At 34.7% G+C, this 15402-nt stretch overlaps 2 protein-coding genes across 2 annotated transcripts; both read right to left on the reverse strand.

Moving 5' to 3' along the window:
- Positions 1-4510: 4510 nt before the first annotated feature.
- LOC121761910 (gibberellin 3-beta-dioxygenase 1-like) lies at positions 4511-7952 on the reverse strand. The gene is made up of 2 exons (XM_042157623.1): positions 7450-7952; positions 4511-5072 (listed from the first exon to the last, which is right to left on the reverse strand). Exons 1-2 carry the CDS (start codon positions 7950-7952, stop codon positions 4511-4513), a joined length of 1065 nt encoding a protein of 354 aa, XP_042013557.1.
- Positions 7953-12662: 4710 nt separating this feature from the next.
- On the reverse strand, positions 12663-14708 carry LOC121761141 (ankyrin repeat-containing protein ITN1-like). The gene is made up of 2 exons (XM_042156739.1): positions 14071-14708; positions 12663-13601 (listed from the first exon to the last, which is right to left on the reverse strand). Exons 1-2 carry the CDS (start codon positions 14680-14682, stop codon positions 12864-12866), a joined length of 1350 nt encoding a protein of 449 aa, XP_042012673.1. The 5' UTR covers positions 14683-14708; the 3' UTR covers positions 12663-12863.
- Between the last annotated feature and the right edge of the window lie 694 nt (positions 14709-15402).

The raw sequence follows: 15402 nt of genomic DNA on the forward strand, positions 1-15402 counted from the left end.
CCCTCCGACCACACATGGATCCGGTAGGAACAGTGGCGAATCCAGGATTTTCAATATGGGGGTGTGAAATAAAATTATACTTGCAGTTTATATATCGACTAATCCTTTTTATTATATTTCTTATATTTTCACGATTATAATCTTTGTCTTTATTTTTTATATCAAAAATCCTTCATTATAAATAATACTAATAAGTTACTACTCCATCCGTTTCTCCATTGTTGAGTCATTTTTCCATTCTGGAAAGTTCCCTTATAGTTGAGCCATTTTCCTATATAGTAACTTTTTTCTCTCTCTTACTTTACTCTTTCTTACTTTATTCTCTCTATTTTATTCACTTTCTACTTTATTCTCTCTACTTTTTCCCTCTCTTACTTTTTTATCTATTTATTTAACACATTCAACATCTATTTCTTAAACTCTGTGCCGAAAAATTTTGCCTCAACTATGAAGAAACGGAGGGGGTACTTTTTTAGTTGAATGATTTCTATCGTCTGTAACAAAGTTTTTAGACTTTTACTACTATATTATAAATATTTTATTTTAACCTTTAAAAGGTCTGTTATCTTTATTCTATTTAAAATGATATTTTTAGATTTTTATAATATGCAAATTTTGTTTTAAACTTTTGCAAAGTAGGTTATCTTTACTAAAAAATCATCTTTTGTCTCCGACGGAAAACTTTAAGAATACAATTGGATTTAAAATTCATCCATTACATATAATAGATTCTATATTATGATTTTAATTTACTTTTATTTAATATTTTATTTTATAAGTATTGAAATCACATAAACTTTTTCTATTTATTGAAATATTATCTACATGGAGTAGTATCTATTAAAAACAAGACAAATTAAAAAAGAATGAAAATGAAAATAAAAATAAAGATATTATAAAATTAATTGATAGCTATATAAACATTTATTACACAAAAATTAAATAATAGTAGTAGAAATTAAATATTAATCAAAACAAAATCAATTTAAAAAGACATTGAGTACAAATAATAAAATTAAATTGAAAAGAACCGTGGGTATCGTGAAAGAGCGGTGATTGAGGCCAATAAAGTTTATCAAAAATGGCCATTACATTTTACATTATGATGGATCGAACCAGGGTATGTTGTTTGAAAAAAGAGAGCTTCTTACCACTGGGCTACTGACGACAATTGCAAAATGAGGTACCAATATAGTATTAAACTAAAAGATTTTGAGGTACCATTATTCGTTCCTGTGTGCGTCCGCCACTGGGTAGGAGAGATCAATGCCGTGCAGTAATACTACATGTAAATGCCAACAGAAACAGAACAATACAAAAAACCCACATGCATTGGTATTTGCAATTCTCATACTGTACACGATTGAAATCTATAATTCTTTATTATGCATGGGGGGAGAAATTTAGGTGACTTGAAATTCTTCTACAGCACAACCTTGTCCAAATAAAGTTCCAAAATAACGTATAGAATCTACAATGTTTTTTACAAAAGGAGAGCCATATTACCTTTTGAATTTTGAGTTTGGCTTTAGTCCTTATATTTCATTGTCTCTTTCTGAAATCCAATTGTAGGAAATTGTTTTGCATAGTCCTCAACTTCACGACATAGCTTTGATAGTGCAGACGACTGATGAATGTCTGACTTCATAGACGACACAAAGTCCTTCAACTTGGTGCCTAATGATTACAACAAATGACTTTGCTATTAGAATAAACATAAACAAGTACTAAACCATAGTAAGAAAAATTAGCACAAATGGGCATGTCAAGCAAGAGAGACAGTAAAGGTAAACTGCGAGAAATGATAGAAATAAGAACCATTTGCGTCAGCCTTTATCTTGAGGGCTAATTTTACAGCTGCATCAAAGAACTCAGCAACTTTAACAAAATCATTCTCGATGTCAGAGTCGGAGTACCTAGTACTCCCTCCGTTCCATAGTAATGGAGGCGTTTCTTTTCGACACGGAGATTAAGAAAATTGTATTAGGCGAGTTAAGTACAGAGAGAATAAAGTGGAAAATGAAAAAGGTAGAGAGAATAAAGTAAGAGAAAGTAAAGTAGGTGTGGAGAAATGTGTTGACTTTTACTAAAAAGAGAAATGACTCTATTGCTATGGAACGTACCAAAATGACAAAATGACTCTATTACTATGGAACGGAGAGAGTAGATGTTAAGGATCTTATCATCATGAATTAAGTGGTAGAATATCAAAGCAATCATATAATACAAAGGGAAAGGCCTACCCATATTGAATATTTTAAATATATAATTAATATTTTCTCTTTTAAAGAGTAAAGATATACTAGAACTTATTAAAATTAGTATATTGGAAAGTAAAGCTATATAACCTTATTACAATTTGTATTTAGAAATTAAATACTTCATATAGTATTAATTTTGGAAAGTAAATGTAGATAATTAATGTTCCACTATGAACTCTTATATACAAATAAACCGTTTTATACATGTAGGGTAGCAAGGTACATGTACAAAATACAAATTTAATGACAAATAAATTATTATGTAAAATTACTTCTTAATCCCTATTATCGTATTATGGCATTGCCATTATGTCTCTAAATAATTTCCCTTAAACTAGTGTAACACTTGTATAAATTATTAATATGATTAATTTCCTTCATTAATAATTTAATATAATCCTAACTAGTACTAACACTGGAGTGCAAGTTACTAATATGATTATTTAATTTCCTTCAGTAATATAACCCAATTTAATGTAAAATGTGACCAGTGATGGCTTATCCAACTCTCACATTTTTTTAGAAGTAAGAAATGCAAATAAAATCTTTTGAGCAGAATCCAATAAATTCTTGTAATTGTCTCAAAATGTGTAGAAAACAAAAGACAGCGACAAAGACAAAGTAGAGAATTTTTTTTTTTGAGCTGAATTCAAAGCCAAAAGCAAAAGATAAAGACAAACGACAAGGGGAAAAGCAAAAGACAGACGCAGAAATTTATTAAAAAAAGAAAGGAGATTTTTGTCGATTGAATTAAGTTTGATTGTTTTACATTCTATTCTCATATTGAAAGTTTTGTATGATTCTTCTATTCCAATTTACGTGAGCTGGTCACCTATCGAAACCTGAGTCATTTCATGCTATAAATATATGAAAGTAAAAAAAGTTCAGGAAATAAAGTATTTTGAATTTGATGTTGTCCTCGAGTAATAAGTTGTGAGCTATAGTGGTTTTTTTTCTGAATAATAATAATACTTCATTCATTGAAGCATTTCATCAATCATTTTGTGAGCACTAAAATTTTGGAGGAATCACGAAACACATGAAACTTACTCGTTATCAAAATCAGTGCTGATTAGTTCCAATACAATAATTCTAAAATCAACTGAACCAAATTAAGATAACGAATAAACGCAACAATTGTAATGAGCTTCAGATTAACCCAACAATCGGTGTGGAATGTGGAGTTTATAGACTAAAATAGGCTCTCTCATTCCCTCCCCTAGGTTAATTTTTTGGGATGAATTTTTCTATTTGTTTGTATCAATTAGAAAAGAGTAAATCACACCAATACATTGCAACAATTCTTCAAAGAAATGAGCTTGGTCATGCACACCATTACCATATATCCATCTATGCAAAATAAAACAGCAGTCATAATATTCTCAAGGCCAAGTACATATATAGAAACATTACAACAATGAAATTAAATTTGTAATATTTAAATAAATGCATAATGACATTACATGATAATTACGGTGATAAAGATTTGTAAATATTGGAATTTTACTATTTTTCATAAACTCATTATAGATATAAACATTTGAAATTATAAGAGATTTCTTTCATTCTTTGTAGCGTATTTTAATTTTATGTAAAAAAATTATTTATCAGCAAATATTTTTAGTACAACTAATAATTATGATTATATGATTTTTATATGTAGTATTGTTTAATAGTATATCAAAGTGTTCATATTATTTTATGTTTTATTAACTTGCACGTGTATGTAACATAGTTTTAGAGGAATAAATTTAGATGTTGCTTAATATTTTAAAATTTTAAAGTGTATTTCTTCAATAAATGGGTATTAGAGAAATGAAATATGAGAAATTAAATGTAGATATTGCTTAATTTTTTAAATTTTAAATGAATATTGAAAAAAAATTAAAAGACCGTGCATAGCACAAGTGTTATAAGTAGTTAATATAACAATCAAGCTAAAAATAAACACAACAAGCATTGACCATTTTTTGACAATTTACTTTACATAGTCCAACAAATCATATCAAATCGATGCCAATTTTTAGCTTGCTAGCTCTTTTCTTGGTAAAAGGAGCAATGCACGAGTTTCACGCAATACTTGTTACAAAATGAGGTCTTGTTCAGACTGGTAAATTAGCTCAACATACACTTAGCAACTTTGTAAAAAATAAAATATGACCACAATATCAATTTTTCTCAAAAAACCTAGTCAATCAATTCGAATGACAAATTAATTTTCACCAACTAGCATGAATCCAAATTAATAATCAAAGTTGAATAAAAGAAAGACCTTTTTCAAGATGCTTGTTCTTGAGGCCGATGTACTCCTTAACCGTGACGGCCCGGAACCGGGGTGGCCCGGGTAGCTTAGGCAGCGGGGCCAGCACGGAATCAGCTGGAGGGCCATAGAAGTATCCAATCGTAAATCTATGGCTCGTCTCATTTGGGACAACACGATGGTACATATTGTGGAAAGCGCCGTTGGACAAAATGTGCATGAGGTTGCCAATGTTGACGACTAGGGCTCCTGGGGTGGGTCGGATTGGAACCCATCCGACCCCCTCTTGCATGATTTGGAGGCCATTGGTATCGTTCTGATGCAAGATAGTTATTAGTAATGAATCGGTGTGTGGTGCTAGGCCGATCGCCTGGCTAGGGTTTGGGCAACAAGGGTATGAATTGAGTTGCAATGCACCATCTGATTGACAGAGAAATGACGATGAAAGTTTTTCACGATCTTCTTCGTCCACTCCCAATGCCTTGAGCATGACGAGCAAGATGTTGTAGGCTAGTGATTTCATCTTCTGCTTGTACTTGTCCATCGCATCACTGACAAACAACTACGAATTTCAGTCTTGAATTTTATTTGATAATAATTCATATCAGCAACTAAAATTAGGATGAGTTGTTGTTTCAATTTTAGCATGCCTTTTATGGGTTGCTAGACTTTTATAGATATATTCACTTTTTCATAAAAAACAATTTTTTATAAAGTGGACTTGAAAAGTGTGTGTATGAATATGATATGGCTAGCCTTTAATGATGGTAAGGACGTGATGTTTGGCGTGCATAAAATTAAAATATTTGTAGTGCGATTCTGGAAGAACACAGACAAAATGAAAAGCAGTTAGAACTTAGAATAATAAGCTAAATAAGATTCTATTAACAAACGGAGAGAATATATTAAATATTCCGATTTCTTAAAAAATAAAATTCTCTGACATACTATCAAATCTTTAAATTAAAAGATGCTCAAATGTATAATCTTATACACAAGAACATGTGACTCCATATAATCTTAGGGCTCGTTTGATTGCCATGATAGAAAATAGCAAGATAGTTATCTTAAGATAGCATTTTCGGACCGAAAATGAGATAGTGTCTGATAGTATTTTTATGATGTTGTTTGATTGACAAGATAGTGTTTTATAGATAAAGATGTAAAATGATAAAAATGTCCTTGTTACTAAATATATTTGTATGTAAATGTGTATCTCTATTTTATGATTAAGTTAAGTACATGGGTGTTAATGATCATGCTATCAACAAAATTATCAACGATAATCAATATTGTAAGTACCAGACACAATGCGAGGTTAATACAAATCATAATTTAAATGTCCCAAGAAAAGATGAACAAATTAAAATTTCCATTGAAAATTTGATAAAAAAAAAGACTGATTTTGAAGAAATAACATTCTGACTTCAATTAATGAGAAGCCCAACTCCAAAAATACAATGAAAACACCACCAAAATCATTCAATAGAATGAGCTTTGAAGACTAACAAAAATTACTGAATTTGTCCCCTGTTCATTCAAATACGTCAGTGCTTAGGAGATCAGCCGCACCTCGCTCGTGATTCCGGTAGGGTACAACATCAGAAACGTGTTGTACTGAACGCCTCCTCCAATCGAAAAAACGAGTATCTAACTATCTTAGTGATCATCGGTGAGGCGACCTACGGCAGAGTGGAGGTAACCGGAGATCTGACGATTCTGGCGAGGCTGTGGAGGATCTCGAGCAGCGCAGCTGACTACGCGAGGATGAGCGGCAGGCGTACACAGATTCGTGGTCGTGGCAATCGCGAAGGTGCGAATGGGCAATTATTTCCACGATAGTAACAAGATTTTGCCAAGTTATTGTGGTGCGACGGTAGCCGCGGAGATGTTAATTCTAGATTTTAACGAAATCGGCCAAAGTGAACCATTGCTACCACCAGTGGCAGCCGCTACCGTAGAGAGGGAGAGGAGAGAGACGGTTGAGAAATCTAGTGGGGGTGATAGAAGAGTTGCAGAAGATAGAGAAAGTAAAAGTGGGAGAGAGAAAGGGCAATAGGACTATCATAGAGAAACAGTACACTATCGCTGCTTTTGGGTGGTATAGTGTATTCACAAATTTGTGGATAGTCCACCGGGCCTAGGCGGGCTTTTAGCAAATTTTTGGGCTTAGAGATAGTAGTATCATGGCAACCAAAGCATAGATAAAATGGGCTATATGGGGCTAACATGGCAATCAAACGACGCGTTATAGTAATTTGGTGAATTCCGATTTTCGAGGATTAAAATATATGATAGTAGTATCATGGCAACCAAAACATAGATAAAATGGGCCACCGGGCCTAGGCGGGCCTAGGCGGGCTTTTAGCAAGTTTTCGGGCTTAGAGATAGTAGTATCATGGCAACCAAAGCATAGATAAAATGGGCTATCTAGGGCTAACATGGCAATCAAACGACGCGTTATAGTAATTTGGTGAATTCCGATTTTCGAGGATTAATATACCAATGATTAAGATCCCATTTAGATCCAACCCATCAATCAAACCACCAATTAATTTGTGTTGCATTTGAATAAAACACCCACATATTTACGCTTATTTAGATGCAAACTATAAGTCAAACACTCCATTAATAAAACAAAATTTAACTTTAAAAAATACTACAAAGAAATAATTTCATTTCTTAGTAATTTTAATAGTGTATTAATGGGTTTTGCGGCATTACTCAGTTCATAAAACATACACAATATTTTGTGATGAAAACATAACCCAATATTGTCTCTACATACACACAAACACACACAATTTTCTGCATGAGTGTGTGAAACTGCATATTAATAAAGCGAAAAATGTTAATTCTGGAAACACCAAATAGTGTAAAATTAAATAAACATTATATATAAAATATAGTAATAGTGCATGAACATACCAAAACTCTTCATAGTGATGGGGCCAAAGCAGCTTCGCATGCTCCATGGCCGACCCCGCAATAGTAAAGCCTTCATGCCACATTAATTTTGGGAAAAAAGGAGAAAACCGGGGCACGCCGTACCCGGTCACCCCGTTCGGGGCCCGGAGCGCCTTCAGCTTCTGGTCGTTCGGAAGCTTGAAGAGCCTCCGGGCATGCTCCTCGACGTCCTCCACGAGGTCATGAGGGACCCCGTGGTTCGTCACCTGGAACACCCCCCACCTCCGGCACGCATCTCCCACGAGCCACATTGCGTCCGGGGCCCGCAGGTCGATGACCGGAGGTGATGCTGCCACCGCACCTGGCTGGCGCGCCAGACACGTGCGACGGCCAATACCTGAGTCATCATCGTCTGTCCAAACATGGGACTCAGGAAGTTGCAGGACTGACCCGAAATCGAGTGGGATTGTGTTATTGGGATGGATGTTGGTGTCTTCGTAGGCGTTTGATATAGATGTGGCCATTTTTTTTGGTGTGGGTTAGGGTTGAAAATGAGAAATCTTTTTATAGTTTTATGTCACCATTGTTGTGTGAGTGTGATGATGCGCATTCATATCCATATTCATAATGATATGCATTTACATTTATCACCCTTTGCCGTAACAAAAATTTGGAGTTATGGTACTTCTGTAAATGTAGTTCATAATCATATACATTTACATTTATCACTATTTGCTGTAACAAAAATTAGAGTTATGATACTTCTGTAAATCTTAAACATAATAATATTCATATTCATAATAATATATATTTACATTTATCACTCTTTGCTGTAACAAAAATTTGGAGTTATGGTACTTCTGTAAATGTTGTTCATATTCATAATCATATACATTAACATTTATCACTCTTTGCTATAACAAAGTTGGAGTTATGGTAGTTCTGCAAAATGTATTTAAATTTGAATTCATTGTAAACATTTTGTGCACACATTAATTTAATATGACCGACCATTCTCTATTTGTGTACATTCGTGGTTAAATGGATAAAATTTTTTTCACATATAGTAGTAGATGATAATTATATACTCCACTCAAAGACGTATTAGTACTATAATTTAACTCACTTATATGGACATTATAAGCGTCTTAGTAATTGTTGTACGAATGCAATATACAACAAAATAAGTGGGCCCAATGAACTACTCCACAAAAGCCCAACAGAACGGAGGGAGTATAGAAATTATTCGTCAAAAATTTGTATATAAAGCATTACGCATATTGATTTTTTTTTGCTTTTGCTAATAATTGAAAATAAGTGAACATAGAATATTCTTTTGGGTTTGAGTTTGAGATTGATCTAATGGTTGAAATAAAATTGTAAGTATGATACTTATTATAAATTGGGTTTCGATTTTATGCAAATGGTGAGTTGCATAACTCTATGAGAAATAAACAAGGATTGAGAGTTTCAGCACAGTGTAATTTTCTTTATTTGGATTTTTCTCTTTCCATTGTGCATTATACATAGCCCATGACAAGTTTTTGAAGTTGTTAATACCTAACTAAAATGTATTCGACATACCTCAATTTTTTAAATATATAAATTTGAACGATAAGTTATTATACCTTAGTCATGCTTCAGTTTATATATATTTACGATTTTAGATTTCATATAACGATATTATTTATTATATAATAAAATTATTTCACAATATAAAATCAGTATGTAGAAAGTAAAATTAGTCGTGCATCGCACGAGTGTGATACTAGTTATAACCAAGATTTGACAAAAGGAACAAAAGTGTAATATAGAAGCCCAAAAGCAAGCTTTATACTTGAAGTGTTACAAATGAGGCCTATTATAGGCTAAGTGTAGAAGATTTAGTGAACATGAAAATGAAACTTCACCAACAAGATTCGGATTCTCGTCCAGCCATTCTTTCAATATTTCTTCACCTCCATTTCTTACAACAGCATCATAGAGTTTCTTTTTTTCTACCTCCTCAATCATTATTTCTCCCCATCTATATTAAGGTTTTGAGATGCCGACTCATTTATATGGATATTCAAGCACACTAGACCAGACTTTTTTGTTTATTTATTTTTATGACAGCCAACTACTCAGGTTGTTACATTGATTTCATCATTTACAAAAAAGATAATAATGTAGCTTCAAAAACGACTGATCATGCTAGATTGCTTGGTACTCCCTCCATTCATTTTTAATAGAGGCATTTCTTTTCGGCACGGAGTTTAAGAATAATGTGTAAAGTGAATGGTGAATAAAGTAAGAGAGATGGAAAAAGTAAAAAGTAAGGGGTTACTTTTTTACCAAAAATAGAAATGACTCAATTAACTTGGAACTTACCAAAATAGTAAAATGACTTTATTAATATGGAACAAAGGGAATACATTTTATTGATATTGTAATAGTTAAGCATGCTTGATAATAAGATACTAGCATTTTCATTGCTAACATAGCATGCACTCTTAGTTAAACAAGAAAAAGGCGTTGTACTTGAAGCGAGCAAAGAGTAAACCACATGAAACCTCCATTGGGAAAAACAAAAAAATTCCAACCCCTTGATAAATGGACATGGTATTCTTCAACTTTTAAAGAGTTAAGTTAAGATAACTAATTTATAAATATTTATGTTTAACTAAATCGGGTTTTAAGTGGGAACGTATATGACTCATCCTGCTTAATCTGAATTTTGCGCGGAGTGATACTATTGTGATTATTCATGGGTATTGCTGAATAGGTGCATTGTTTATAGTAATGGATCTGGAAAATGAATCTCATCAAATCGGATACAGTGAAAAATTAGCAATATTTTAAAATTAAAAGAATACATTATAAAATTTTAATATCCTATTCGACATAAAATTATACCATTACGATAAAAAGCACAATTACTAAATACACGCACGCACGATAAATAAGACACACAGACTATCAACTGATCATCATCTACCTTGCATTTGGGATGGGAAGAGTCTTCAAAGAAAACACATATTGACTCTTCTAGTTTTTGGGCCCCGACAATCGTAAAACGCGGACAACATTGTTGATGACTCTATCGCTTGATGTATGAGATCGCGGGAGAGCTGTATCATGACGTAAGATCCATTCCCGTATAATACTATACACATATATGAATCCAATGATGCCTAGCGACACAACGACTACTACGATGATGACAGGAACAAGTGATTGTGTTTCCGTATTAGGAGAGATGACCATTATAGAAGCTCCATAGCTGAGTGCAATAGATGCGAGTGAGAGCCACATTGTGAACAAGGAGATGAGTAGGAAAACAATGCGTCCGGATGGCTGTCGGGTTGTGATGAAGAAGATTGTAATGATTGCTGAAACGAAAGCTATGGTGTTAGCACGGACGAACTGTTTGTATAGTTTGGGATGAGTTGATGCCATCACTGCATCGCCGGCCTTGTGTGATGTCGTGTGTTCCTGCCACACCCCGCCCGGGGGGGCTGACAGCAGCCTGGAAGGCCATGGTGGCTATCAGAACCACCACCACCATTGTCGTGTCGGTCAGGTTGGGGAAGACATTGTATATTTTTTGTGTTGACGGAATCTTCTAGAGTTTTTCCATGTCTGAGTAGTGAGGTGTGTGTGGGTTCTCATTCAAGATTTGCAGGGCTGTTTTGCCCAAGGAATTATGTGCCTTCTTCTCTATATAAGGTTGCTTCACCAAGTATCGGATGGTCTGAGATTTTGATAAAACTCAAGTAGTTATTTGACAAAATATCTACACTCACAATTAAATTACACTTGATAAATAAGAAAATAATACTCCATCTGTTCCCTTATAGTTGAGTCATTTTTCCATTTCTGGAAATTTCCTCATAGTTGAGTCATTTTCATATATAGTAATCCTTTTCAATCATTCTTCCCAATTTTTGCTTCTCCATGTCTTACAACTGCATCATAGAGTTTCTTTTTTTCTGCCTCTTCAATCATTCTTCCCAATTTTTCAGACACACTAGACCAATTTTTTTTTTGTTACGACAGCCAACTACTAAGGTTTTTGCTGGCCGATTTTTGTACAATTATATTGACATAGGATTTAAAATGACCAATTTTATATCGATTTCATCTTTATTATCGTACGTATCAAATATGTAATTTGTAGCTACAAACATGACGGAGTATACATTTTATTAATGTTGTAACAGTGAAGCATGGTTAACAAGATACTAGCATTTTCAATTTTTAATTTCTAACATACTATGCACTCTTAGTTCAACAAGAAAAAGACATTGTACTTTAAGCGAACATAGATTAATTAAACCACTGGAAACCTAGCACCATTAAAATTCATAACCCTTGATAAATGGATAGGCTCAACTCTTAAAAGAGTTAAGTCATAAGATACATAATTTATGAATATTTATGTATAAGGAAATGGGGTTTTAAGTTGGAATATGACTCATCCGGCTTAATCCGAATTTTACGTGGACTGATAATATGGTCCTACTGGTCGTTAAACTCATTATGATTATTCATGGGTATTGCTGATTATTGTGATAGATATTGTAAATGAATCTCATGAAATCGAGGACTTGGTAGAAAATAAGCAATAAATATATTTCAAAATAAAAAATATATATTTTAATTTTAGTCGGCAAATCTACAATGTTACTATTGGACATAAAATTATAAAGATTACAATTTATTTTCTGATTTATTATTCGACAGCATAAATGAAAAATCTTCTTTAAATTAAAATTGTTATTTACTCCCTCCGTCCCCAAAGAATATGCACATTGGTTCGATACAAATTTTAATACAAAATTGGTAAAGTAAGAAAGAAGTAGAGAGAAAATGTAATTAAAGTATTGTTAATAGGGAATGAGTCTCACCTCATTAGAGAAAAAAGTTTCTTAAATTGGAAAGTGCATATTCTTGTGGGACGGAGGGAGTACAATGTACTACTCCATATTATATAGATTAATGGGCTATTGGCCTAAAAGTATTATGTATCATAACCCATCGAGTCCAACTGGATAAATCCATCTTCATTACCTTTTATTTTCGCAATGACCAAGTGGCTTCGATCATCAATTCATCATCATTGTTTCATAAAATTCACGTTCTTATAACAAAGCTACAAGCATAATTTATTAAACAATGCAAAACAATTGCTCACTACTCGTATATAATTATATTTTCACAAATTTTGCATATTATGCATGCAATCGTATAAATTGGTTGAATTCATATCTCGCATTTCAAACTTCTGTGCATTATATTTCGCACAAATTTGGTATGTAGGGTGTCAATTCAATCAATTAATACCATGCATACACAAGAAGGAAACAAATGTGTACTAAACACACTCATGGCCATTAAATAAATACGAAAAAAAAACACATAACAAGTCTTGTAGATTTTGCAAAGGTAAGTGGTCACAATTGCGCGGATCCAGAAGCAGCATCCGACCGTCTTACAAAGAGGTCAACTCGGCCAAGGAGTTCATCATAAATCAATTTCTTCAGTCGTCCGGTAGTTGTATGTTGATCACTCATCCGGTTTAAGCACAGTCCTCGAACAATATTATACACAAATATGAATCCTAGGATGCCTAGTGACACAACCACCACTATGATAATTGTATGAACAAGGGATTGTGTTTCGGTATGAGGCGCGACCACCATTACAGAAGCTCTATAGCTGAGTGCAATAGATGCTAGCGAAACCCACATTGCAAACAAGGAGATGAGCAAGAAAAGAATGCGTCCGGATGGCTGTCGGGTCGTGATGAGGAAGATTGTGATGATTGATGAAACGAAAGCGGTGGTGTTAGCACCGACGAACTGTTTGTATAGTTTGGGATGAGTTGATGCCATCACCGCATCGCCGGCGCTGTGTTCTGCCTCGGTTTCCTGCCACACCCCGCCAGGGGGACTAATGGCGGCTTGGAATGCCATTGCGGCTATCAGGCCCACCACCACCATTGTCGTGTCGCTCAGGTCAGGGAAGACCTTAGACATAACTTGTGTTTCCCCAAACCTTAAGTGTGTTTCCATTTGTCTCTGGAGAACACTTGTGTTTGGCCTCTCAGACAAGATTTGCAGTGCTGTTTTGCCCAACGAATTCCGTGTCTGCTTCTTTATTTTAACATCCTTAACCAAGTATTCGATGGTCTGACAAAATCAACACATATTATCTATTCACTTTACCTTATTCTCATTCTTTTACTTTAATTTCTTTTTCATTTTAATCTTTCTTCATTTATTTATAAAGTGTACTATTTTAAAAAGTGCAAGTGAACAATTAATGGAAGACGAATTAAAATGACAAAAGTGAACAATTAATAGGGACGAAGTACCTCAAGTAGACAGCATGGTGAGAATATAAGACATTTAGGGATGTTAGGATGTTCTTATTCTATGGATTATTTCTACTTAAATACTCTCCACTGTCGAATTTGGTCGATATACTAAAATTAATTTGTTTCTATATATGCTCTGTTTATATGTTCTCTATCTAATGAGGTATTTTTCATTTTCCACTAATACTAGTAATACTTAATTATTTCTTTCTATAATTTTCTTTTATTTTAACAAATTTGCTTAAAATTCTCGAAATAAACAAAATTATTTAAATGGTTACCTTAAGTTGTTTGCACCTTACCGCCAAATGCAGTATTGTCTCACCATCATCATCCTTTGCACACAAAAGCTCCCCCGCCTTATCCACCAAAACCTCCAATGCCGTCAGTTGATCGTGTTTGACGCACAAGTGCAACACGGTCTCTCCGCGATGCACCCTCTCCATAACAGGAGATAAGTAGCTATTATTATTAAGCAGCTCCTCCAAAATCCTGACATGCCCATGGATGGCTGCAATATGAACCGGGTTCAGACCATGACAGTCTCGCCACCAGAGTGTCTCGTGGGCCATTGAAAACAATTTTGAGGCTACTTCAACACTCCCTTGTGCTGCTGCAATGTGAAGTGGTGTCGAATTTTGTGAGTCTAAATCGCGAGCTAGCTGCCCGTGCACTTTCAAGACCTCAACGACGCTTTCTTGCCCATACATCGCTGCTACGTGTAGAAGATTCCGTGAACGTGCAAATGAAACTTCACTGACAAGATTCGGATCTTCAGCTTGCAATGTTGCTATATCTCCAGTTTTTGCGGCATTATAGAGCATCATTTTGTCCATTTGATGTAACTCTATATCTCCAGTTTGTGCGGCATTATAGAGCATCATTTTATCCATTTGATGTAACTCTATTAAGTGATGGCTTTTCCCTAATTTTTTTCTTACATAGAAAAGCTTGTGAAGATGTGTGGACTTTAAGAGCATCAATAACATCGGCCCGGTTTCAGGCCCAAGTCCCCTCCACGTCATCATTCCTCTACCGTTGCGGACCAGGCCCCAACTGCTCTAACCCTGTAGGCCACAACCCGGGCCGCAACTAATAAATGACACTATTCACAACTTCAACCAATTTTAAATGTAAAATAAAAAACGCCGGAAATTTAAAACACGGAAAAGTTAATTTCGATTGAAGATTGGAAATTACAACATATAAATTTTAAAATACAAAACAAAAACGATAAAAAACACAACGTCAATGCTGGAAAACGTTGGTGCGAGTCCAAATCTCTTCGATTAGATCGGCTTGGAGGCGAATGTGTTGTTCCTCTTGGCGCATCGCAGCTGACCGGGCCATGACATTGTGGATGTCGGGAGGAAGGCCCCGCACAGGCGGGTCGGTGACAATGTAGTCACTCCTGGTGCTGGCAAGCGGATCGTCGCTCCACAAAGTGACATTATCTTCCTCGTCCTCAACGATCATGTTATGTATTATGATACATGCATACATGATGTCGACAACTAGTGACTGCTGCCAACCACGGGCCGCTCCCTTCACGATAGCCCACCGTGCTTGGAGGACTCCGAATGCACGCTCGACATCTTTCCAGGCAGCCTCTT

This window comes from Salvia splendens, chromosome 13 (genome assembly GCF_004379255.2).
Source record: "Salvia splendens isolate huo1 chromosome 13, SspV2, whole genome shotgun sequence".
NCBI lineage: Eukaryota > Viridiplantae > Streptophyta > Magnoliopsida > Lamiales > Lamiaceae > Salvia > Salvia splendens.

Excerpts from the sequence above, each read along its gene's own strand:
- LOC121761141 (XM_042156739.1), bottom strand. The coding sequence starts at position 14,682 with ATGGATAAAATGATGCTCTATAATGCCGCACAAACTGGAGATATAGAG. Across the intron at positions 13,602-14,070 it reads TAAGGTGCAAACAACTTAAG|ACCATCGAATACTTGGTTAA; the intron begins GTAACCATTTAA and ends TGATTTTGTCAG.
- LOC121761910 (XM_042157623.1), bottom strand. The coding sequence starts at position 7,952 with ATGGCCACATCTATATCAAACGCCTACGAAGACACCAACATCCATCCC. Across the intron at positions 5,073-7,449 it reads CATCACTATGAAGAGTTTTG|TGATGCGATGGACAAGTACA; the intron begins GTATGTTCATGC and ends GTTGTTTGTCAG.